Here is an 18,513-nt window from a genome sequence, read left to right as displayed (position 1 = left end):
TTTCTTGCAAATTTCTCTCTTCAGAAACATGGCGTCAGAGTTGGCACCTGCGCATAGCGCTCATCTCCGGCGCAGTACTTAGGATTTTGCAGGAGAGGGCGGCGCATGCTCCCTTGCTTCTTCAGGTCCCGTTGTGACCACGGGAGCGCGCGTGGTCACAACAGGACTGCAGAACAGCTGATGGGAGGACATTAGGAGAGAGCTGCACACGTCAATCAAAAAGTGCAGGAATTTTCAAACTTTATAAAGTTGGATTTCGCTGCCTAAACACCCGAGCTGCCCCCTGATGGTATGTAAACACTGTGCCTGATAGTGCCAGTACTGCACTGGCTGCACCTTATACATGAAAAGATAGATTTTTGTGTACTCACCGTAAAATCTCTTTCTCTGAGTCTTCATTGGGGGACACAGGACCATGGGTTATGCTGCTGTCACTAGGAGGCTGACACTAAGTAAACAGAAAAAGTTAGCTCCTCCTCAGCAGCATACACCCTGAGCCGGAGGCGGACTCAATCAGTTTAGTGCACAAGCAGTAGGAGGAGAACCAAACAACTCTAGATCAAACTAGGTAAAAACTATAACCAATTATTCATGCGACCAGTGGCAGGGAATATGGCCACTGAGGCAACAGGCAGGTAATATGCAACCAAAAAACACAAACAGGGTGGGTGCTGTGTCCCCCAATGAAGACTCAGAGAAAGATTTTACGGTGAGTACACAAAAATCTATCTTTCTCCATCGTTTCATTGGGGGACACAGGACCATGGGATGTCCAAAAGCAGTCCCTGGGTGGGAAGAGAACCATCACCGGAGATCGGTAGGAAACAGCTTCCTCCTGTCGGGCTTGACCCAGACCTACAAAGACCTACCTTGGTACAGGTGTGCTTCTGCCGCCCGCAAAGATAACGGCAAGACTGGCCTCTGCCAAAGCATGTGTGTGAACCTGATAGGAACTAGTAAAGGTATGCCGAGTAGACCAGGTGGAGGCCCGGTGGACATGGACGACCAACGTCTGAAGTCCAATCCTCCAAGAGGCTCCCCTTGGACCGTAGAATGCGGTAGAGGTCCGTCCACTATGCAATAGGCTTCACAACATCACGGAATGAATCCATGTGGCCATCTTGGACCTGGGCGCTGGCATGCGACTCCGGGGAGCGAGTGAAAAGAGGAACTGAATGCCGGCGTAAACCGAAAGTCCGGTCCTGAAGACATAAACGACTGAGGGCACGAACCAGCTCAGGAACAAACAAGGCCCCCTTTTTAGGCTGAGAGAAGAGACTAGGACCGATTTCGAAACTCAATCTCCTTATCTGGAAGGAAGGCAGTTGCCTTGGATCGAAAAGGGGGAGTTGTGGCCGGAGCACCCCCCTTGTCCTGCTGGAGGACCCGGAAAAAGGGGGGAAAAAGCAGCAAGAGAGGGCTGTCCGCCCTGATGCCCCTTGCAGAAGAGACGGCCACGAGGAGCCCACCTATCCAAACAGGTGGGAGTAGAAAGCACTCGGCAAGGTCCAAACCGGGAGCCAGGTCCCGCGTTTCTAGTGGACGGTGATGCCGCCAAGCCAGACGGACGCTTCTCTGCGTGAAAAACCTGATCGTGTGACAAGAAGTGATAAGTCTCTGAAATTGAAATGACCGCGTCGACACTCGGCCCCTAGCGGGACGCGCTAGAAAAAACCGCATCCAGATCTGACTGCAAGCATGGTAGCAGTGCCGGAAGGGAGGGAGAGAGAGAGAGAGAAGAGAAGAGAAGATGCGCTCCTCACATCCCGGAAGAGCTCTTCACGTGTGGTAATAAACCATCTTCCCGGTCTCCATCATTGTTTGCATCCTTCTTGCCAACCGGCCTGTGCAAGCAAGTACCTGGGATCCGCTATTAAGGCCGCAAACCTAGGACCTTTGAGACCTCGTGGAAGAGAGGGCCCCGACTCAGAAGAACTGGACGGTCTGGAAGGCGCCACGGAGTATCTGCGAGGAGTTGAGTGAGTTTTGTTAACTATGGTCGCCTGGGCCACTCCAGAGCCACCCTCTGCCTTGGTCCAACTTGAGAACCCTCGAGATCATGGGAAGCCGTGGGAAGATGCCCAAGAGATTTAACTGGCCTCCCGGCCGGGTGGGGGCGTCGACACCTAGTGCAGAGAAGGAGGACACCCTTGATGCCCCGTTGACTTAAAGTTGGATCGGGAGGTCCATAGGACCACAACTGTAGGTTTCCCTTCGTCGTAGATCTGGCTGGTGACGACCCTGTTGAAAAGCCATTTGCCTAGGCGAGGCTCTTCCTGCCGGGAAAAAACGGCCGTCCAAACGTCCATGGTAGGGATTTGTACTGCCGAGATTAGAGAGCGACGAGATCCGGCCCAGAGCAAGATCCTCTTAACCTCTTCCCTTGACATGACACTCCTTGCGCTTCCCCAGTGTATGATGCACGCCACCGCTGTGGCATGGTTCGACTGGAACCTGACCGGGTAACCTCGTCCCAGTGAAGAAAATCGTAACCAGCTAACCGGATGGCTCTGGCTTCCGGAATGTTGAAAAGGGGGGGGCAACCTCTAGTGGTGACCCTCGGGACCGTGTTGTGGGATGGTGGGATAGCGTACCCTAGCACAGGAGACTGGTGACGGTAGATACTATCCTCCAGAGAAGGAGAGAGGACCCTCCCGAGGGACGGTTATGAAGACTGGTCCACTAGGAAGGGGTTGGCGGGTTCCCAGGGCAAACGGAAGCTACCTGTGTTCGTTCTTCAGTGGGATCCCGTGGAAGCCCAAAGATGAAAAATTGGTAAGTGTACCGCTGCTATCACCTCCACCAACAGCCAAGGACTCGCATACCGAACCCGACTCGGTGCGGGGAAGAAAACTACTCCTGCGTGAAGAGTAACTTCCCTCGGATGGGCTCGAATACCGTGCCTAAAGGAATGATCTACCGGGCCGGGGTCTGATAGGACTCCAAGCGGTAGCTCAGCTACCCTAGTAGCGGAGGAGTAACAGTGACTGTCTAAACCCCAAGACTAGGGGGAATTCTAAACCACCAGGTCGTTTCTGGGTGGAGTGAACTTAGCGGCCCTGTCGAGTAGGCTGTGCAGGGACAGCCGCCCTGATCCCTGCAAGCGCTTCTTAAACAAAGCTGGAATGGTCCGCAGCGATGCAAGGCGGAGGGACTGCTGAGAGATAGCGGCGCCCTGATGTTTGCGGCTCGAACAGACTGGGATCGAGCGGTGAGGCGACGATCCCGAGCGTCTGGGCCGATGCTGGGAAGAGCTGTGCTCTTCCCTCACGTAGCCTAGGGGAAGGAGTATTCCACCCTCACGTAGCCTAGGGGATCCACTGGATTAGCCTATCTCCGACGGGACGGCCACCTAAGGGCGTAAGGGAAGTCAGCGACTCCTTAGATGCCGCCTCCGCGTTTCAGATCCTGAGTCAGAGGTCTCGACGGGTGGTCACACTGCTGCTATAGGCTCAGGCCGTGCAGCTGGCAGACGCCAGGGCTGTGATGATAAGGTACTTACCAAAGATGTCAACCAGTCCTGAATCGGCAGAGATGGAACGTAGTCCGCTGGACAGAGATGGAACGGTGTCCGTGGAGTCCCTGAGAGACGTCACGTTAGGGATGATAAGCCAGGCGGAACCCTGGCGGGCCGATCACAGGGGGGCATGCCCCTTTTCTCTTTTCTCCGGAGCCCCTTTGGAGAAGTGATAATGACAATACAAGACTTACCGCTGGTAAACGTCATGTCTGGTTGTTGTCTGTGATGATGCAGCAAATCGGTGAACTACTGGATGTCCACTGAATACATCACGGGATTGCCGGAAAAGTCCTAAAGGAAACCTGTGTGCTCAGAGAGGAGAAGAGGACTATCTGTGCGCTTATGGTCTGACTCACCATTTCCTCCAGTCTATTCGCCCTGCGCCGAATATCGGGCGCCTGCTCGGAATCCAGCAGAGGTGGTACGCCTGGGTCATCACCAGAGATGTCGGAAGGCTTCCGGTGGAGCGGTAGCTTGTACCTGGGAATGAAGGAAAAACCAGGGGGAGGCGCCGAAGGCGAGACCTGGCGGGTCCGCTTCGAGTAGTGGATAAAGTCCCTGGTACGGGACTCACCTCCCCCGGCGAGTGCACTGAGAGAAAAGGGCTGACCGTACCTTTAAGGCTTGATTCATCATTTCAACCAGGCTAATCGTTATGCGTGCACATGAAAACACTATAAAAACACAATCCTCATATGATTGTGGCTCTTTTGAGGGCTTGTTTTAACTGTTATAACCGGTTGCTGCAGCCTCAGCAAGCCGCACACCGGGAGTTCTATTTCTTTTCTACTTTTTTTTTTTTTTTTGATAAGATGAAGTCTGGAGAGCGGGAAAACACACAGCCACCGCCCCCCTGTGATGCCTGGGGCAGAGCGGAGGGCGGAGACGGACGGCCGGCGACCAATCGCACTGTAGTGGAGGGCGGGCCTGGGACACTGGAGACAAGGCCCGAGCCGGGGCCTAAATTTTGGGGCTGCCGGCTCGCGGGGAGGTAGAGACCGGCGGTCCTACCTGCAAACAGTGGTGGGGCAGCGGCGATGACCGGAGCGCCCAGAGAGAGCTGTGGGCTTGAGCCGGCGCGCGCCGCCGACTGCTGAGATGTGGCCGGGGCGCAGACTAGGCCGAGACCGGGGCCTCAATTTTGCAGCCGCCTGGGAAGAAGGTAGGAGAAGGTCGGTCCTACCTGATCTCGGTGGCGTTGGTCCAGAAATGGATGCGGTGCAGGCAGGGCGCCCTGCCCCTGCCTGTGTGCCGTGCCCCCGTCCAGGGAGACTGCTGGCTCCGGGGGAGCAGCGTGCTGAGGCAGGGAAGTGGGCATCATGATGGGGGAAGGAGCCCCCCCCTCAGGAGAAGGCAGCGATGCGGGCCCCATCAGATTTCAGACGCGCTGCTGAGGTCCCATCCCTGCTGTATGCCCCCTGTACGCCCTTTGGGGTGATACCGCAGGGCGAATCAGGGGTGCCCACGACAACCTGCCCACACGAACACCCCCAGGAGTGGTACCATGGGGATGGACGGGGGAGAGGGCCCAAAGTCTGAAACCCCTGCGACCCTGGGGAGTGGTACCCACAGGGCTGCGGAGGATGATGAAGAAAATACCTGCAGAAAACAAGACAGGTATGAGAGCGATGAGCGGCGCCGAAAATAGGGAAAAAAAAAGGCGCAAAAAACAAATGGCTGAGGGAGGCCGAGACGGCCCACATCAGCCTCCTACGACACTAAGCTAAAAACTGATTGAGTCCGCCTCCGGCTCAGGGTGTATGCTGCTGAGGAGGAGCTAACTTTTTCTGTTTACTTAGTGTCAGCCTCCTAGTGACAGCAGCATAACCCATGGTCCTGTGTCCCCCAATGAAACGATGGAGAAATCCTGATGTTTGGTTCCCTTTAAGCAATAGTTTTACAGTATTGAAATGTAAAAGCTAATAAACATTTGAGAAATGTTAAAAACTAGACAAAATTTGGAGTGAAATATAGTAGGCCCATACCTGGTTGCTCCAAGCTGGGGGCTGCCGATAGGTGACGACGCATTCTCTGATAGATCCAAGTGGAGAAGACAACCACAAGCACATAAGCCAAGTAAAGCATCAGGTAGACTAAAGAATGATTAAGATTATTAACGTCGCAACAGAAATATAGTATAACAAAACAAAGACTGCATACATCTTTCCAAAGAAGCAACTGAACAACTGGCCAAAGTCTCCTTCAGACATCAGATGTACAGCTGACTTTAGAAACAAAACAATGAGGCAGATCAATACTGCCTAACAGATATCTAAAAACATTCAACCTCACTTACTGCAGTTCATAAAGTTTGATGAAGTCAAATGGAAGACTGTCTAATTTAATATTACGTCATCTAGTCCGTGGCAAAAATGAGAATAGTATCTAACAACAAATGTACAGTATGTAGCAATGCTGACATTGTTCATGAAGATGGAATTATGATAATAGGTGCAAACTAAATGAGCAATAATATAAACCTAAAAGAAGAATTGAACTCAAGAGCACTTTAAACGTTAAAAGTGTTTGCATATAAACAACTGTTTAAAATCGATTTACTCTTGAATTCTATTAATTCTAGGTTCACACCATAGTTATACAAATAGGTCTCCATACAACTATGTCTAACCTGGTAGGGAGGCAGGGTGCCACTTAGGGTCACCCTACTGTCAACACAAACTCCATGTAACCGATCAAAACAGGATGACAAAAGAGTTATATGTTTAAACGATTTTCTGTTTTTTACTATTTAACAAAAAAGTTATTTACTTAAAATAATTTTCTGACAAGCTAAGCAATGTCCGCATTTTTAGCAACCCACCATAATGCCCCTCGTGCAGAATTGCTTCTGGATCAGTGGCTACTAACGAGTATGTCCTTCAAGTTACGGACTCGCTGTGCAGTCTCAGCATACTTACCGTATCGTGCTCCTGCTGGCCCTTTAGATATGTTTTTACCATTTGTTTTAATGCGTGTCATCACTTTTGCATGATAGAGATAGATAGATATCTCTGAGTATGTATGTATGTATGTATGTATGTATGTATGTATGTATGTATGTATGTATGTATGTATGTATGTATGTATGTATCTAACTAAGGGCTCATTCAAATGACCGTTCCGTTTGTCCTGGTCAGTTCCTGGTTTGTTTGTTTTTTTTGCGGACCTACGGAAAAGGACCATCTTTTCAATGTCTTGTGTAGGATCGGATAGCATACGGAAGAACTTCCGTGCGCATCCAATCCTACAACAAAACAACCCAAAAAAACAAAAACAGACTTTGTGCGGACCGCAAAAACGGGACTGTCATGTGAATGTAGCCTTAGGGAACTTCATAGACTGTTTTGACAAGAAAATTTAACCCCTTACTTCAGTTACTCTCCAAAAAACCTACCTGCATTAAACTGAATGGAGCTGCGAGCTCCAGGCTAATAAGAGCTGTGATTGGTTGCTATAGGAACAAAGGACATTCATAGTATAAGAAGCTTATGTGTGAGGTAATATGATGTCTGTGGAAAGACAGACAGAAAGAGGCACACAGGGAAAGAAACAAAAAGGAAATAAAAAAAAGCCAGACAGACTGGGAAAGATACAGTTACTATCCTGGGCAATGCCCAGGTCCGACAGCTAGTGTAATAAATATATAATAGGTCTGCAAAAAAAAAATAAAAAAAAAATTTCAAGAGCAGTTTTGATTATTCCACGTAATCTTTATGTTTGAGTGCGCTGAATCCGAAAAGGACCTCCGTTTCATCATAGGACATCACGTTTTCTGACAATTTAAGTGACTATGTTAAATAGGACAATACCTCAAAATAAATGAAAATACTCTTAATTTTTTATTACAAATTTTTCATAGAGATATAGATAAAAAAAAAATATATTATATTCTTTTTTCAAATGCAATGAGAGGCGGCCGGATGTGTTGTTGCTGCATCGCGCTACATCCGGCGTCTATAGGCATGCATTGGAAAAAGCAACGCATCGGCCGGATGCGTTTTTCGTCAGCGCGTCTCTCTCTCTCTATAATATATATACATACACATTATATATATATATATATATATATATATATATATATATATATATATATATATATATGGCCCTGGAAACGTTCGATCCGGCCGCCGCATGGCCTAAATATGCCGCATCCGGCAAGAACCGGACTGAACGCAAGGCCATGCGGCACAATCCGGCACTGATGAAAGTCTATGCGGAAAAACGCAACCGGCAGCAAAAAAAAACTGGTGCGTTTTTCTGCAAAGAGCCGGATTGTGCCACACAGCAAAAACCGGATGTGTGAAAGTAGCCTAAAACGAACTGATATTAAAAAGTGTGAACAGGCGAGAACAAAGATAAAACAATTGAAACAAGCCCGGGCACGTCAGAGCCCGCTCATTCAGGTTGCAAAATGTTGATGCTGGTTTCATTAGCTCACTCTGAAAGTTATTTTCTTTGAAAGTTATATTTTTTGGCATTATATATCTTCAATGCATTGATGTGACTTAATAGGGTTTTGAAAAATCAAAATTTACTAAGAAAAAAAAAAAAATATGAAAAATGTACTAAATTTGAAGAGAATTTTGCATTGTGGCAAATCCTGACGTCCAGGATTTTTTTTTTCAATATTTTTCTCATTTTCGGCACACCAAAATACATGTAAATTAGATGAAACTAATCTGGGAGGAAAATGGGGGGTGTGTCTTATAATCCGAATATAGCGGTACCTGAGTGTCCTGTCTGTGCGGCAATCTGGCGGCCGGGTGCCTGTGCTTGTGTGCGGTGGCAGCCGGGTACCCATGGCTGCGTGCGGGCGGCAGCCGGGTCCTGTGTGCGGGCATCAGCCGGGTCCTGCCCTCACACGGGCACCCGCACGCAAGCACAGGTACCCGGCCGCTTCCACGCAGGGTGGGCGGGCAGCCAGCTGACTGCCACTGTGCGTGCGGGGCGGGCGGCTGTGCACTGCAGCAAGTTACCCAGTTTGTCCGCGGTCCCAGTTTCAAATGATGGCGCCGGGAGCGAGCGCGTATTGAGCCCTTGGATGAGAGCTCCATCTGCGCATGCGCCGCTCCAGGCGCCATCATTTGAACTGGGACCGCGGACACTGACTACACCGGCCTGCTGCACGACTCACCCGCCGCTGCCACCACAGACCCCGCGACTCCTGCCACCCCGGACGCCACCGCACCTGCCGCCACCACGGACCCCGCTGCCACTGATCCACCGCGCCTGCCAGCACAACCTCTGCCTCCTGTGACCCTGCTTCACCACCACTGCTGCCCCCCTCCGGTAAGAGAACACCGGAGTACAAGACGGATCCCATTTTTCTTTTACTTTATGTCTAAATTTGGGGTGCGTCTTATAAAAGCGAAAAATATGGTATATATAAAAATATAAGATATACAATATATTATACAGGGTGGTCCAAAAGTAGGTGGACAGTGCGTGTAATAGGATTATTGAACATTGTGTAAAGTGAAACTGACACAGTTGCCCTTAGCCACCAGATACTACTTTTCATTCTTCACAGACTCTCTGGAAAATGAAAGGTGGAATCTGATTGGTTGCTAAGGGCAACTGAGTCAGTTTCACTTTACACCATGTTTGATAACCTTTTTTACAGACTGTCCACCTACTTTTGGACCACCCTGTGTTATATTTATTTATTTATATTATACTCACATCACTGTTAAAAAATAAAGAATAAAGAACAGAACACAAGTCTTATGTCCTCCTGTTCTTGATCGGTTCACACCATGTAGTCGAGACTTTTCTTCATTTTTTGGCACACCATGTCATGGTAGACCACATCCCTTTCTGATAATACAAGACTTAAGACATGCCCTTGCAAAACATAGTGCAGAATTCACACACACACACACACACACACACAAAAGGTACACTATAAAAAAAAAACCAAAAACCCAAAAACAGTACTTTGATGCAAACTGAATTATTGGGCATTTAACTTGATAAATCTCTCCAAATACACTAGAGGAGGGACATACCGAAGACTTCTGGCAAGCTCACATAACCTCGATAGAGCACATAAAATGTGAGGAATATGGCGGCCATATAAAACACAATGTCTCTCAGAAAGGGACGAGAAGCAGCTGTAAATGGCTTCACCAAGGCAATGCTTCCAGCAACCACAGTGGTAACAAACACACCAGCACCTGGAACAAATAAGGAATCGCAATGGTTACTGATACTATACATAATACTACTACTACTACAGCACACACACTGGACCGTGGAGTGAGAAAACTTTATATGTATAATTTGGAGACACACTGGTGCTAAAAAAAATGTGCAACATGATTTTCTAGTTGGACTTACCAAAAAGTGCACCTATGGCCAGGCCAGCAGTTCTGGAGTCTGAGAAAGCAGCAACAGCACTGAAAACATCAGGAGCACCATTCCCAAAGGCTAGAAATGTGACACCATGTGGACCAACTGTTAAGGAAAGGTAGTTTTCCAAATTGTGTGATCTGGGTTCCTAAAATTGAAATACAGGTATGCAAAGACAAGGATGGAGCCACTGTAGAGGAAGACCTACTACAAAATGAGGAAGACTGGTCTGAAGACCATGGAGGCAACACAAGGAATATTCCATCACTAGTGATCAATGCCAGAGCTCATGTTGCAAGTACTACTGTGTGCAGTCTGTGTGCCTAAAAAAGGTTCTCCCATGGCCTGCAGAGTCTCTATACTTTGTTCAATGGGAGACATTTATCAATTGCAAAAGGAGCTGCCAGCAGCAGATCTTGATGATTTGCGTGTCCAAGCGCATGCAGTGTGGCAGAACATTACTCAAAGCTGCTACAGTTGTGTGTGCGATTAATATTCCACAGACTTTTCCTTCTTGAGGTTACAATTGCAATGTTGGAGTGTATAATAAAAATGCCTATAAACACACACACACACACACACACACAGTATGTGAAGATTCAGAAAACCATGTAGTATTGGGATACTGTATATTATACTTGCTTGGTCCCCAGGGAGGGCAGGAACTTCTGAACTCAATAGCATGTGAAAAGGTATATTCCAGCCAACAAGATGCATTTTGCCAACTACTCATACCAAATTGATAAACCTTTATATAAAAAAGGATACAGCTACATTATGTGATAGCCGGAGTGTTTGAGAGATTGCAGACAAATTTGGACATTTGAGAGATTGCAGACAAATTTGGACAAAAGCTGAAAAAACGGGGGAGAAAAAAAAAAAAAAATTAATTAAAATTAATAGTTAATATGGCAATACCTGACGAAGACAAAAAAAGATACCAGAAACCCTGAAACTTCTGGGAAAATATCTATAAATTTAACCTGGTTTATCCACCTTGAAGATATAAGGAGAAGGTATGCACACCAGTGGACTATAAGGGGAATACATGTAAAGCAGACCCTGCTGTGTGACTACTGGCATGAAAAATACAATACCTAAATGTGAAAATGAAAATATATGACAATAGAATCTGCATAACTGCCATGAACTTAAGAAAAAAAAAAAAAAAAAAAATCTTAAAAATTACTTACCGGTAATTATTTTTTTCCAGAAAGCCATGACAGCGCCACCAGAGCGATAGCTCCGCCCCACCCTAGGAGAGGAAACCCTACAGAAATAAAAAGGGGCGGCATCTCTCCACTGCCTCAGTTAGGTTACAAAGCACAGCGAGGATCAGAACAATAAAATAAAAAGGGAATAAGTACCATACCCTCAGAACTCACTACAATTAATGCATCGGAACGTGGATCCCAAGAACCAAAAAAGGTGAAAGAAAAAAAAAAAAAAAACAAAAAAAAACAAAAAACACACACATCATTACCGGTAAGTAAATTTAAGATTTTTCCCTTCACCACAACAGCCCCACCAGAGAGATTCCGAAGACAACCAACATAGGGAGGGACCATAGCATCCAGAACCCCTACTAACAAAAAGGTCAGATCCACCGTGGCAGACAATCTAAAATGGCAATGCTGAAAAATGTCGTAGGAGACGACCAGGTAGCAGCCATGCATATTAGATCCAAGGGAACATCCCGCCCTCTCGGGCCCCAATTAAGTCACCACCACTCCGATAGAATGAAACCATGATGCCTTGCGGGATGGGGCCTATTCAGGGCTACATAATTGCCTGTGTGACCTATCCAGCCAGACTCATTGGAAGCGGAACACCCCCCTTTTAGGACCCTGAAACACCGGAACAGAACCTGACTTTTCCGCCGGCCAGGCCTAGAGACCTCAGTGTACTGTCTTAAGGCTGTAGACATCCAATGTATGCAATTGTGCCCCCGTAGGATTCTTGGGGCTGGACCGAAGGAGGAATACAAATTCCTGAGACCGAAACCTAGTCCACCTTTGGTAAATAGGCAGGGTCAGTCCGCAGCGGAACTCCCCCCGAAGTAGTTGGTCATCAATGCTACATATAGGTGAAGGGGGGGGGGGGGTTCATTGAAAGGGCCGGAAGGTCGCTGACTCGTCTAGCTGATGTCAGGGCTACTAACAGAGCAACTGTAATGTTAGTAATGTAATAGAGCCATCAGTACGGGGTCCAAACGGGGGTCCTGTCAATGGGTCCCAGACCAGAGGGAGGAACACTAAACAAGGAAGAGGCCAATCCCTCTGACAGGAGGAAATAAACCGCTCAATCCACCGATTACCTGATGAGTCTGAGTTATACAATGCACCTAATGCTGTACCTGGACTTGCAAGGTAAGGACAGGACAGTCGAGCACTTGTCCCCCTCCAAAGAAAAAAAAATGCCAGAATGTCCCCCCACCTGAGGCTTGTCCCAATGGGCTCCTCCCGGAAAGGCTAGGACCACCTCCACACCCCGGCGTATAATTTGGTGGTAGCCGGGCAAGAGGAAAAAAAAACCCTGACCTTCCAACAGTAGCCCTCCTCAAATTCCAAAGGCCTTGAAGTTGAGAATGAAGGAGAGGGCCCTGGGAGAGGAGAGAGTCCCCCTCCGGGAGGACCCAAGGGTCCCTGATACTGATATCTTCCGCAGCCAGAAAACCAAGCCTCCTGAGACAAAAAGGGCTCAACAGCAGCAGCAGCAACCGAGCTGTATGCTCCCGGGCCCTCCCCTCAGAACTGCCGGAATCAAATCAGGGATGGGAAGGCATAAAAGGAGACCGGAGCCCCCCTGATACCTGAATGGCGGCCCCACTGCCCAGGGGCCCTGACCTGCGGGGTTAAGGGAGCAGCACCGACTGACCTTTGTTGGCTCGGGTGTCAAAAGGGTTCATAGTCTGAGATATCCAAATTGCACTATCTCCCGGAAAACCTCCTCGTGAAGGCACCATCCCTCCTGCGCACAGGATTCCTGAGGAAGTCGGCCCCTTACCTTGTCCCACCCCTCGGAAGTGAAGTGCCAAGAGGGAAGATAGATGTACTTGAGCTAGGGAAAAAATATTTGTTCCGTCACCATCATAAGGGAGGGCCCACCTCGTGCCCCTCCTGGTGAATGAATGAATGAATGAATGAATGAATGAATGAATGATGCTACCCTGTTGTCAAAGAGAATCCTGACGTTTCTTCCCTCCAGGAGTGGAAGGAGGGAGTGGAGAGCTTTCCCAACCGCCCAGAACTCCCTGAGATTCGAGGAGCATTGACCATCCTGTGGAGGTCCAGGGGCCTTGCCTCACCTCCAAATATGGCAGAAGGAGGATCTTTCCGTAGATGTGAGCCATCACCCCTGAAGAGAAACGTCCTACTATCCCACCCCATAGGAAGGGCTACTCTGAGGAACCTCCGATGGGCAGCACGGATTGGACAAGATAATATGCGTCCTTTTGATCCAACACTGTCATGAAACAGCATCTAGATGGCCGACGTCACAGACTCCATCTTGAAATGCTGAAACACGAAATGACGGGTGAGGCGTTACAAATTGACAACGGTCCCTGAAAAAATCCATCCGGCCTCGGACCAGAAAGAGTGGGTAGTGTTAGTAGAACGGCAGCCTTCGTCCCCCCTTGGGGATTTCCACGAGAACGGATGTCCGGAGAAGGCCTTCCACCTCTTGCTGAAGAGCAAGTTACTTCTCTAGCGACCTGCCGAGCAACGTAATGACTAAGGACCCCATGGGGGGGGGGGGGGGGTGTCCAAATGAAAGTGCAGCTTCAAACCATCTCCTACAACTCCATGGATCCAATCACAGGACGAGATCTGGCCCCCAAGCGGGGAAAAAGGAGGAGAGATGACCTCCTACCTGGATGGAAATATCACCGATCCAGCTCCTCACCCTCAGCAGGAGTGCCAAAAGGAGAAGCCTTGAACGCTTCGTATTGGTGTCCCTCCACCCCTCCTGAGATTAGGGGTTGATTCCTCCTAGAGAACTGCTTCCTTCGGAAGCGGTGCTACTGAAAAGGTACTCTCCTTCACCAGGTATGGCACAAAGCTTCAATTTTGACTGCGAGTCGCCTGACCAACCCATCAACTAGAGGGGACCGTCTTGCCGAGTGCCACAGAACTGCTGAATAAGCCGAGAACCTCAGGGTATCTGATGACGCATCAGCCAGGAAGTCTGCAGCTTTTTTTTCTTTTTTTTTTTTTTCTTTTTCTTTGGAGAGCCGCAAGAAGGTGATCACAAGGAGCATCCCCTTCAATCTGATTTTTCCAGCTGTTGGAAACCATACCATCAGGGATCGGGGCTACGCAGGTTCCTCCGACAGCCCGGACGGAGTGCTCTCGCCGACGTCTTCCAAGCCAAGCGGAGGTAGGTGGTCCAGTTTTCCGGATCAATGGAACGTCAGAGACCCAAGGTCGTAAAATGTGAGGGAGGTTTGTTCTGCTGTGTTAGCCACAGCAACCTCAAATTTAGGACAACAGTCCCCGCAGACAGGGCTTACTCCCTCCTGGAAAGAATATTTATTACAGAATAGGGAAGGAGGGTAAGCTCTATCAGGCCTCTCTCACTGGTCTTTGATCAGTCGTTTCACCTAGTCATGAACTGGAAAAGCACGTTGTCTTTTATACTCCAAGCCTCCGAACATCATGACTTCAATAGATTCTGGTCCCCTTGTTTTTCCTAGGCGCATTTTTTTTTTTTTGAGGAAAGACAACAAGGAAAACAGCAGGCGAAAAACAAGAAGTATTGAGCTGAGCACTGAGCAGGGATTCTCATCACCACCCCAGCTGACCAGCAGTGGTGGAGTGTCTCCAATCAAGCCCTTACTGGATCGGACCGCTTTAAGGAGATGTTAACAGCTATTTGTAAGGAAACAAGGTGCGCACCCCCACATCTTCCTCAGATGAGGATACAAATTAGAAGATGAACCTGAAATCTGTCAGATGTTGCTGACTCCCGGTCCCTGCACGACAGACCTGGCTGAGGTGGTAGGGGACAGGAGGACCAGCAAAAACCCTTGAAGGGGATTCTACGGATAATGTCCATCAGGCTGTTTATAAGATCTGGTGCCTTCCCTGTAACCCATCTTCTAAATGCAAGGTGCACATCTTTTTCTGTTTAGTCCAAAGGCAACGAGGCACTGCACAAGGGGCATTTACTGTGCTTGGCCTTGGCTGCCAACTATCTAGGTTGATCAGGTTCGCCTGAATGAGGAGTCCTTTGGGGACTTCTGCGGAAAAGCCGTAGACGCTAGCGCAGGACGACCCTCACTGGCACGACTCCTGCCCACTCCCATGATGAAGAGAACACGTGATGACTGTTTCTGCGTTCCTCACGTTGCTTGCTCTCTGTACACTCACCATGTGCTTCCTGTGAATCCTCCATGGACTAGAGGATCAGCTGGATAGAGCAACCTAAAACCTGTCGGGCCCTTCTAATTATGTCTAGGAGGCATCCAGCGGTGGGCATCTTGCCACTCACCGCGCCTTCGCAGAGTCGACGCTAAGATCCAACGTCCACTGCTGACTTCCTGAAGCTGGAGGAAGCTGTCAACATGTGTATCACCTGCTTGGGATAGCCGCCAGGCGCCCAGCAGGGATGCAATTCTGGGGAGGAAGCGGCGGCTCCAGCAGGGACAGCCGCCGGGCGCCGAACTGCAAGGGACCCACACTGGCTGCCGCTAACATGCAGTGTTCACTATGCGCTGGGGACAGCCTCCAGGCACCCAGCGGGGACGCAACTCCAGGAGGAACAGCCGCCGGGCGCCGAACCAGGACCGCCAGCCCCACACAGGTATGCTTACCTACGCCGAAAAAACAGCCGCCGGCTGCAAGACTTCCCCTCCTGCCACGTGTACCACACGCTGGGACAGCCACCATGCACCGAATGGAAAACGCAAGTCAGGGAGGAAGCGGCGGCCCCTGGGAGGAAACAGCCGACGGGTGCCAATCCAGGACAATCGGCACTCTGCAGGTACACTTACCTCTTCCGGGAACAGCCTCCGGCTGCAAGACGTCCCCTCCTGCACCACTTGCTGGGGACAGCCACCGGGCGCCGAACCAGTCCCACCCCCCGTACCCCCCCCCCCTCTGCCCTCGCCAGGGAGAACCCCCGAGAGCGCATAAAGGGCTGAGGCCAGAGAGCCCGCAATCTCCAGGATCAGCCCGCCTTCACTGTGGCAGCACCACCAGCACTTCTGGGTAATCCCATCCTAGGACAGGAAACCGAAAACTGAGGCAGGGGAGAGATGCCTCCCCCCTTTTTATTTCTGTAGGGTTTTCCTGTCCTAGGGTGGGCAGACCTCTCTCTCTGGTGGCGCCGTCATGGTGAAGGAAAATTTAGCTATTGAATTGATCAATGCAATAGAATACCGTGACGAGGTGTTGGGGTTCTGTTGTATTGATCAATTCAATAGCTAAATTTTCTCTCTCTTCTTAAGTTCATGGCAGTTATGCAGATTCCATTGTCATATTTTCATGTTCACACATATAGCTATTATATTTTTCATGCCAGTATTCCACACAGCAGTTTCTGCTTTAAAATGTATTCCCCCTTGCATAGTCCAACTGGTGTGCATCCCTACCTTCTCTCTATATAGTGAAGTTTTTTTTAGGTTTTTGCACCCAGTTCAGACTTAGAATGGGGTTCAAGATGTTATTTTTTTAATTTATCAACTTGAAGGGGACACCCCAGATGAATTATAATTGGAGGTATAACTACATGTTTGACCAGTTTCCCATGTAAAACAAAACCCTTCAGACATGGGGTTTATCTACAGGTTATTAGTCCTTCTGCAGTCGAGTGACCACCACACAACAGAGGCCCTGTTGCCAGGAGGAAATACATTTTATTCCTCCTGGCAGCCTCAGGCTTTAAGTCATAGGGGCCACAGCTGTCACGGTTTTCTGGATATTATATTAATAATAGTAAAATACCTCCAAATAGAAATGTAACTAAAGTTGTCCTGATTAGTTATGTCACTTACCTCATGTGCAGGGCATAAGTAGCTTGGGTATCCATGGTTACAACTAGTCAGTGACTGTTAGTTGCTAGTGCTCGTAACCTTGGATACCTTAGTTACCAATACCCCTGCAGATGAGGTAAGCAACATAGCTAAAATCAGTAAAATTATCTGCTGCTGCATATTGGGATAGGATCTTGGAGAAGAAAATAACCATTTAAATCTCCTTTAGCTTCAGTTATCCCTACTCCAAGCACTGCAGTTTAATCCAATATCTGTGCTGATCAACAATTAAAAAATGTATGCAAGTCTAACATAAGGGATTCAATGGAAGTGGTTGAAGAACATCCAACCTAAGGGTACCTTCACACTTAGCGATGCAGCAGCGATCCGACCAGCGATCTGACCTGGTCAGGATCGCTGCTGCATCGCTACATGGTCGCTGGTGAGCTGTCAAAACAGGCAGATCTCCACCAGCGGACCAGTGAACAGCCCCCAGCCAGCAGCGACGTGCAAGCGACGCTGCGCTTGCACGGAGCTGCCGTCTGGAAGCTGCGGAGACTGGTAACTAAGGTAAACATCGGGTATGGTTTACCCGATGTTTACATTAGTTACCAGCGCACAGCTGTGTGTGCAGGGAGCAGGGAGCCACGCACACTGAGCGCTGGCTCCTTGCTCTCCTACCATAGCTACAGTACACATCGGGTTAATTAACCCGATGTGTACAGCAGCTACATGTGCAGAGAGCCGGAGCCGGCAGCACAGGCAGCGTGAGAGCTGCAGAGGCTCGTAACTAAGGTAAATATCGGGTAACCACCTTGGTTACCCGATGGTTTATCTTGGATACAGCTTACCTCAGCTGTCAGATGCCGGCTCCTGCTCGCTTCATTTGTCGCTCTCTCGCTGTCACACCACAGCGATCTGTGTGTCACAGCGGGAGAGCGGGCTTTTGAAGAAAACGAACCAGGGCTGTGTGTAACGAGCAGGCGATCTCGCAGCAGGGGCCCAGATCGCTGCTCATTGTCACACACAGCGAGATCGCTAATGAGGTCACTGCTGCGTCACAAAAAGCGTGGACTCAGCAGCGATCTCGGCAGCGAGCTCGCTGTGTGTGAAGCACCCCTTAGACTAGCCACACAGTAAGAGGATCCTGTCAGCAGGGTTATTTCTATTTTATCTGAGTAGCATTGTACACACTGCGTTTTTTTGACGCTGCGTTTTTGTGGCAAAAAACTGCACAAAAAACGCGACCAAAAATGCACGTGATTTTGCGCGTTTTTGCTCACTGCGTCTTTATGCGTTTTTTTTATCAGTTTTTTTATAATATTACCAACAAAAAAAAAAAAGTGAGATGTCATTTCCTTCAATATGTTCTTCATTCTCCACTAGTGTATGCAGGAGAGCAGACATCTGCAGAACTATAAGGCTCAGCATCCTCCATCCAATAGTGTATGCAGGAGAGCAGACAGCAGCTGTCGAACTACAAGGCTCAGCATCCTCCTTCCAGGGACTGTAATGCAGGATTTTCTTTGCCCCCCCCCAAACAAAAAAAAGATGACGTGGGTTTTTGCCCATATTTTTTGTATGCTAGCCAGGTACAGCAGGCAGATACGGGCTGCCCCCAACCCCCCAGCTGCCTATTTTGTACCCGGCTTGGGAACCAAAAAAT

The 18,513-nt window shown here is 48.9% G+C and overlaps 1 protein-coding gene across 1 annotated transcript in view; it reads right to left on the bottom strand.

The window, feature by feature from the left end:
• SLC8B1 (solute carrier family 8 member B1) overlaps positions 1 to 18,513 on the bottom strand; it is an 87,361-nt gene that overhangs the window by 34,133 nt on the left and 34,715 nt on the right. Inside the window, exons 5-9 of the mRNA XM_075320019.1 lie at positions 10,855 to 10,867; positions 10,642 to 10,725; positions 9,860 to 9,967; positions 9,529 to 9,696; positions 5,506 to 5,613 (exon numbers count right to left, since the gene is read on the bottom strand). Coding sequence (XP_075176134.1) covers positions 5,506 to 5,613; positions 9,529 to 9,696; positions 9,860 to 9,967; positions 10,642 to 10,725; positions 10,855 to 10,867 — 481 coding nt within the window. The remainder of the gene's footprint in view (positions 1 to 5,505; positions 5,614 to 9,528; positions 9,697 to 9,859; positions 9,968 to 10,641; positions 10,726 to 10,854; positions 10,868 to 18,513) is intronic.

This window comes from Anomaloglossus baeobatrachus, chromosome 1 (assembly GCF_048569485.1).
Source record: "Anomaloglossus baeobatrachus isolate aAnoBae1 chromosome 1, aAnoBae1.hap1, whole genome shotgun sequence".
Classification (NCBI taxonomy): Eukaryota; Metazoa; Chordata; class Amphibia; order Anura; family Aromobatidae; genus Anomaloglossus; species Anomaloglossus baeobatrachus.
Note: the sequence above shows the minus strand (reverse complement) of the source record. Positions and strands in the feature narration are given on the sequence as shown.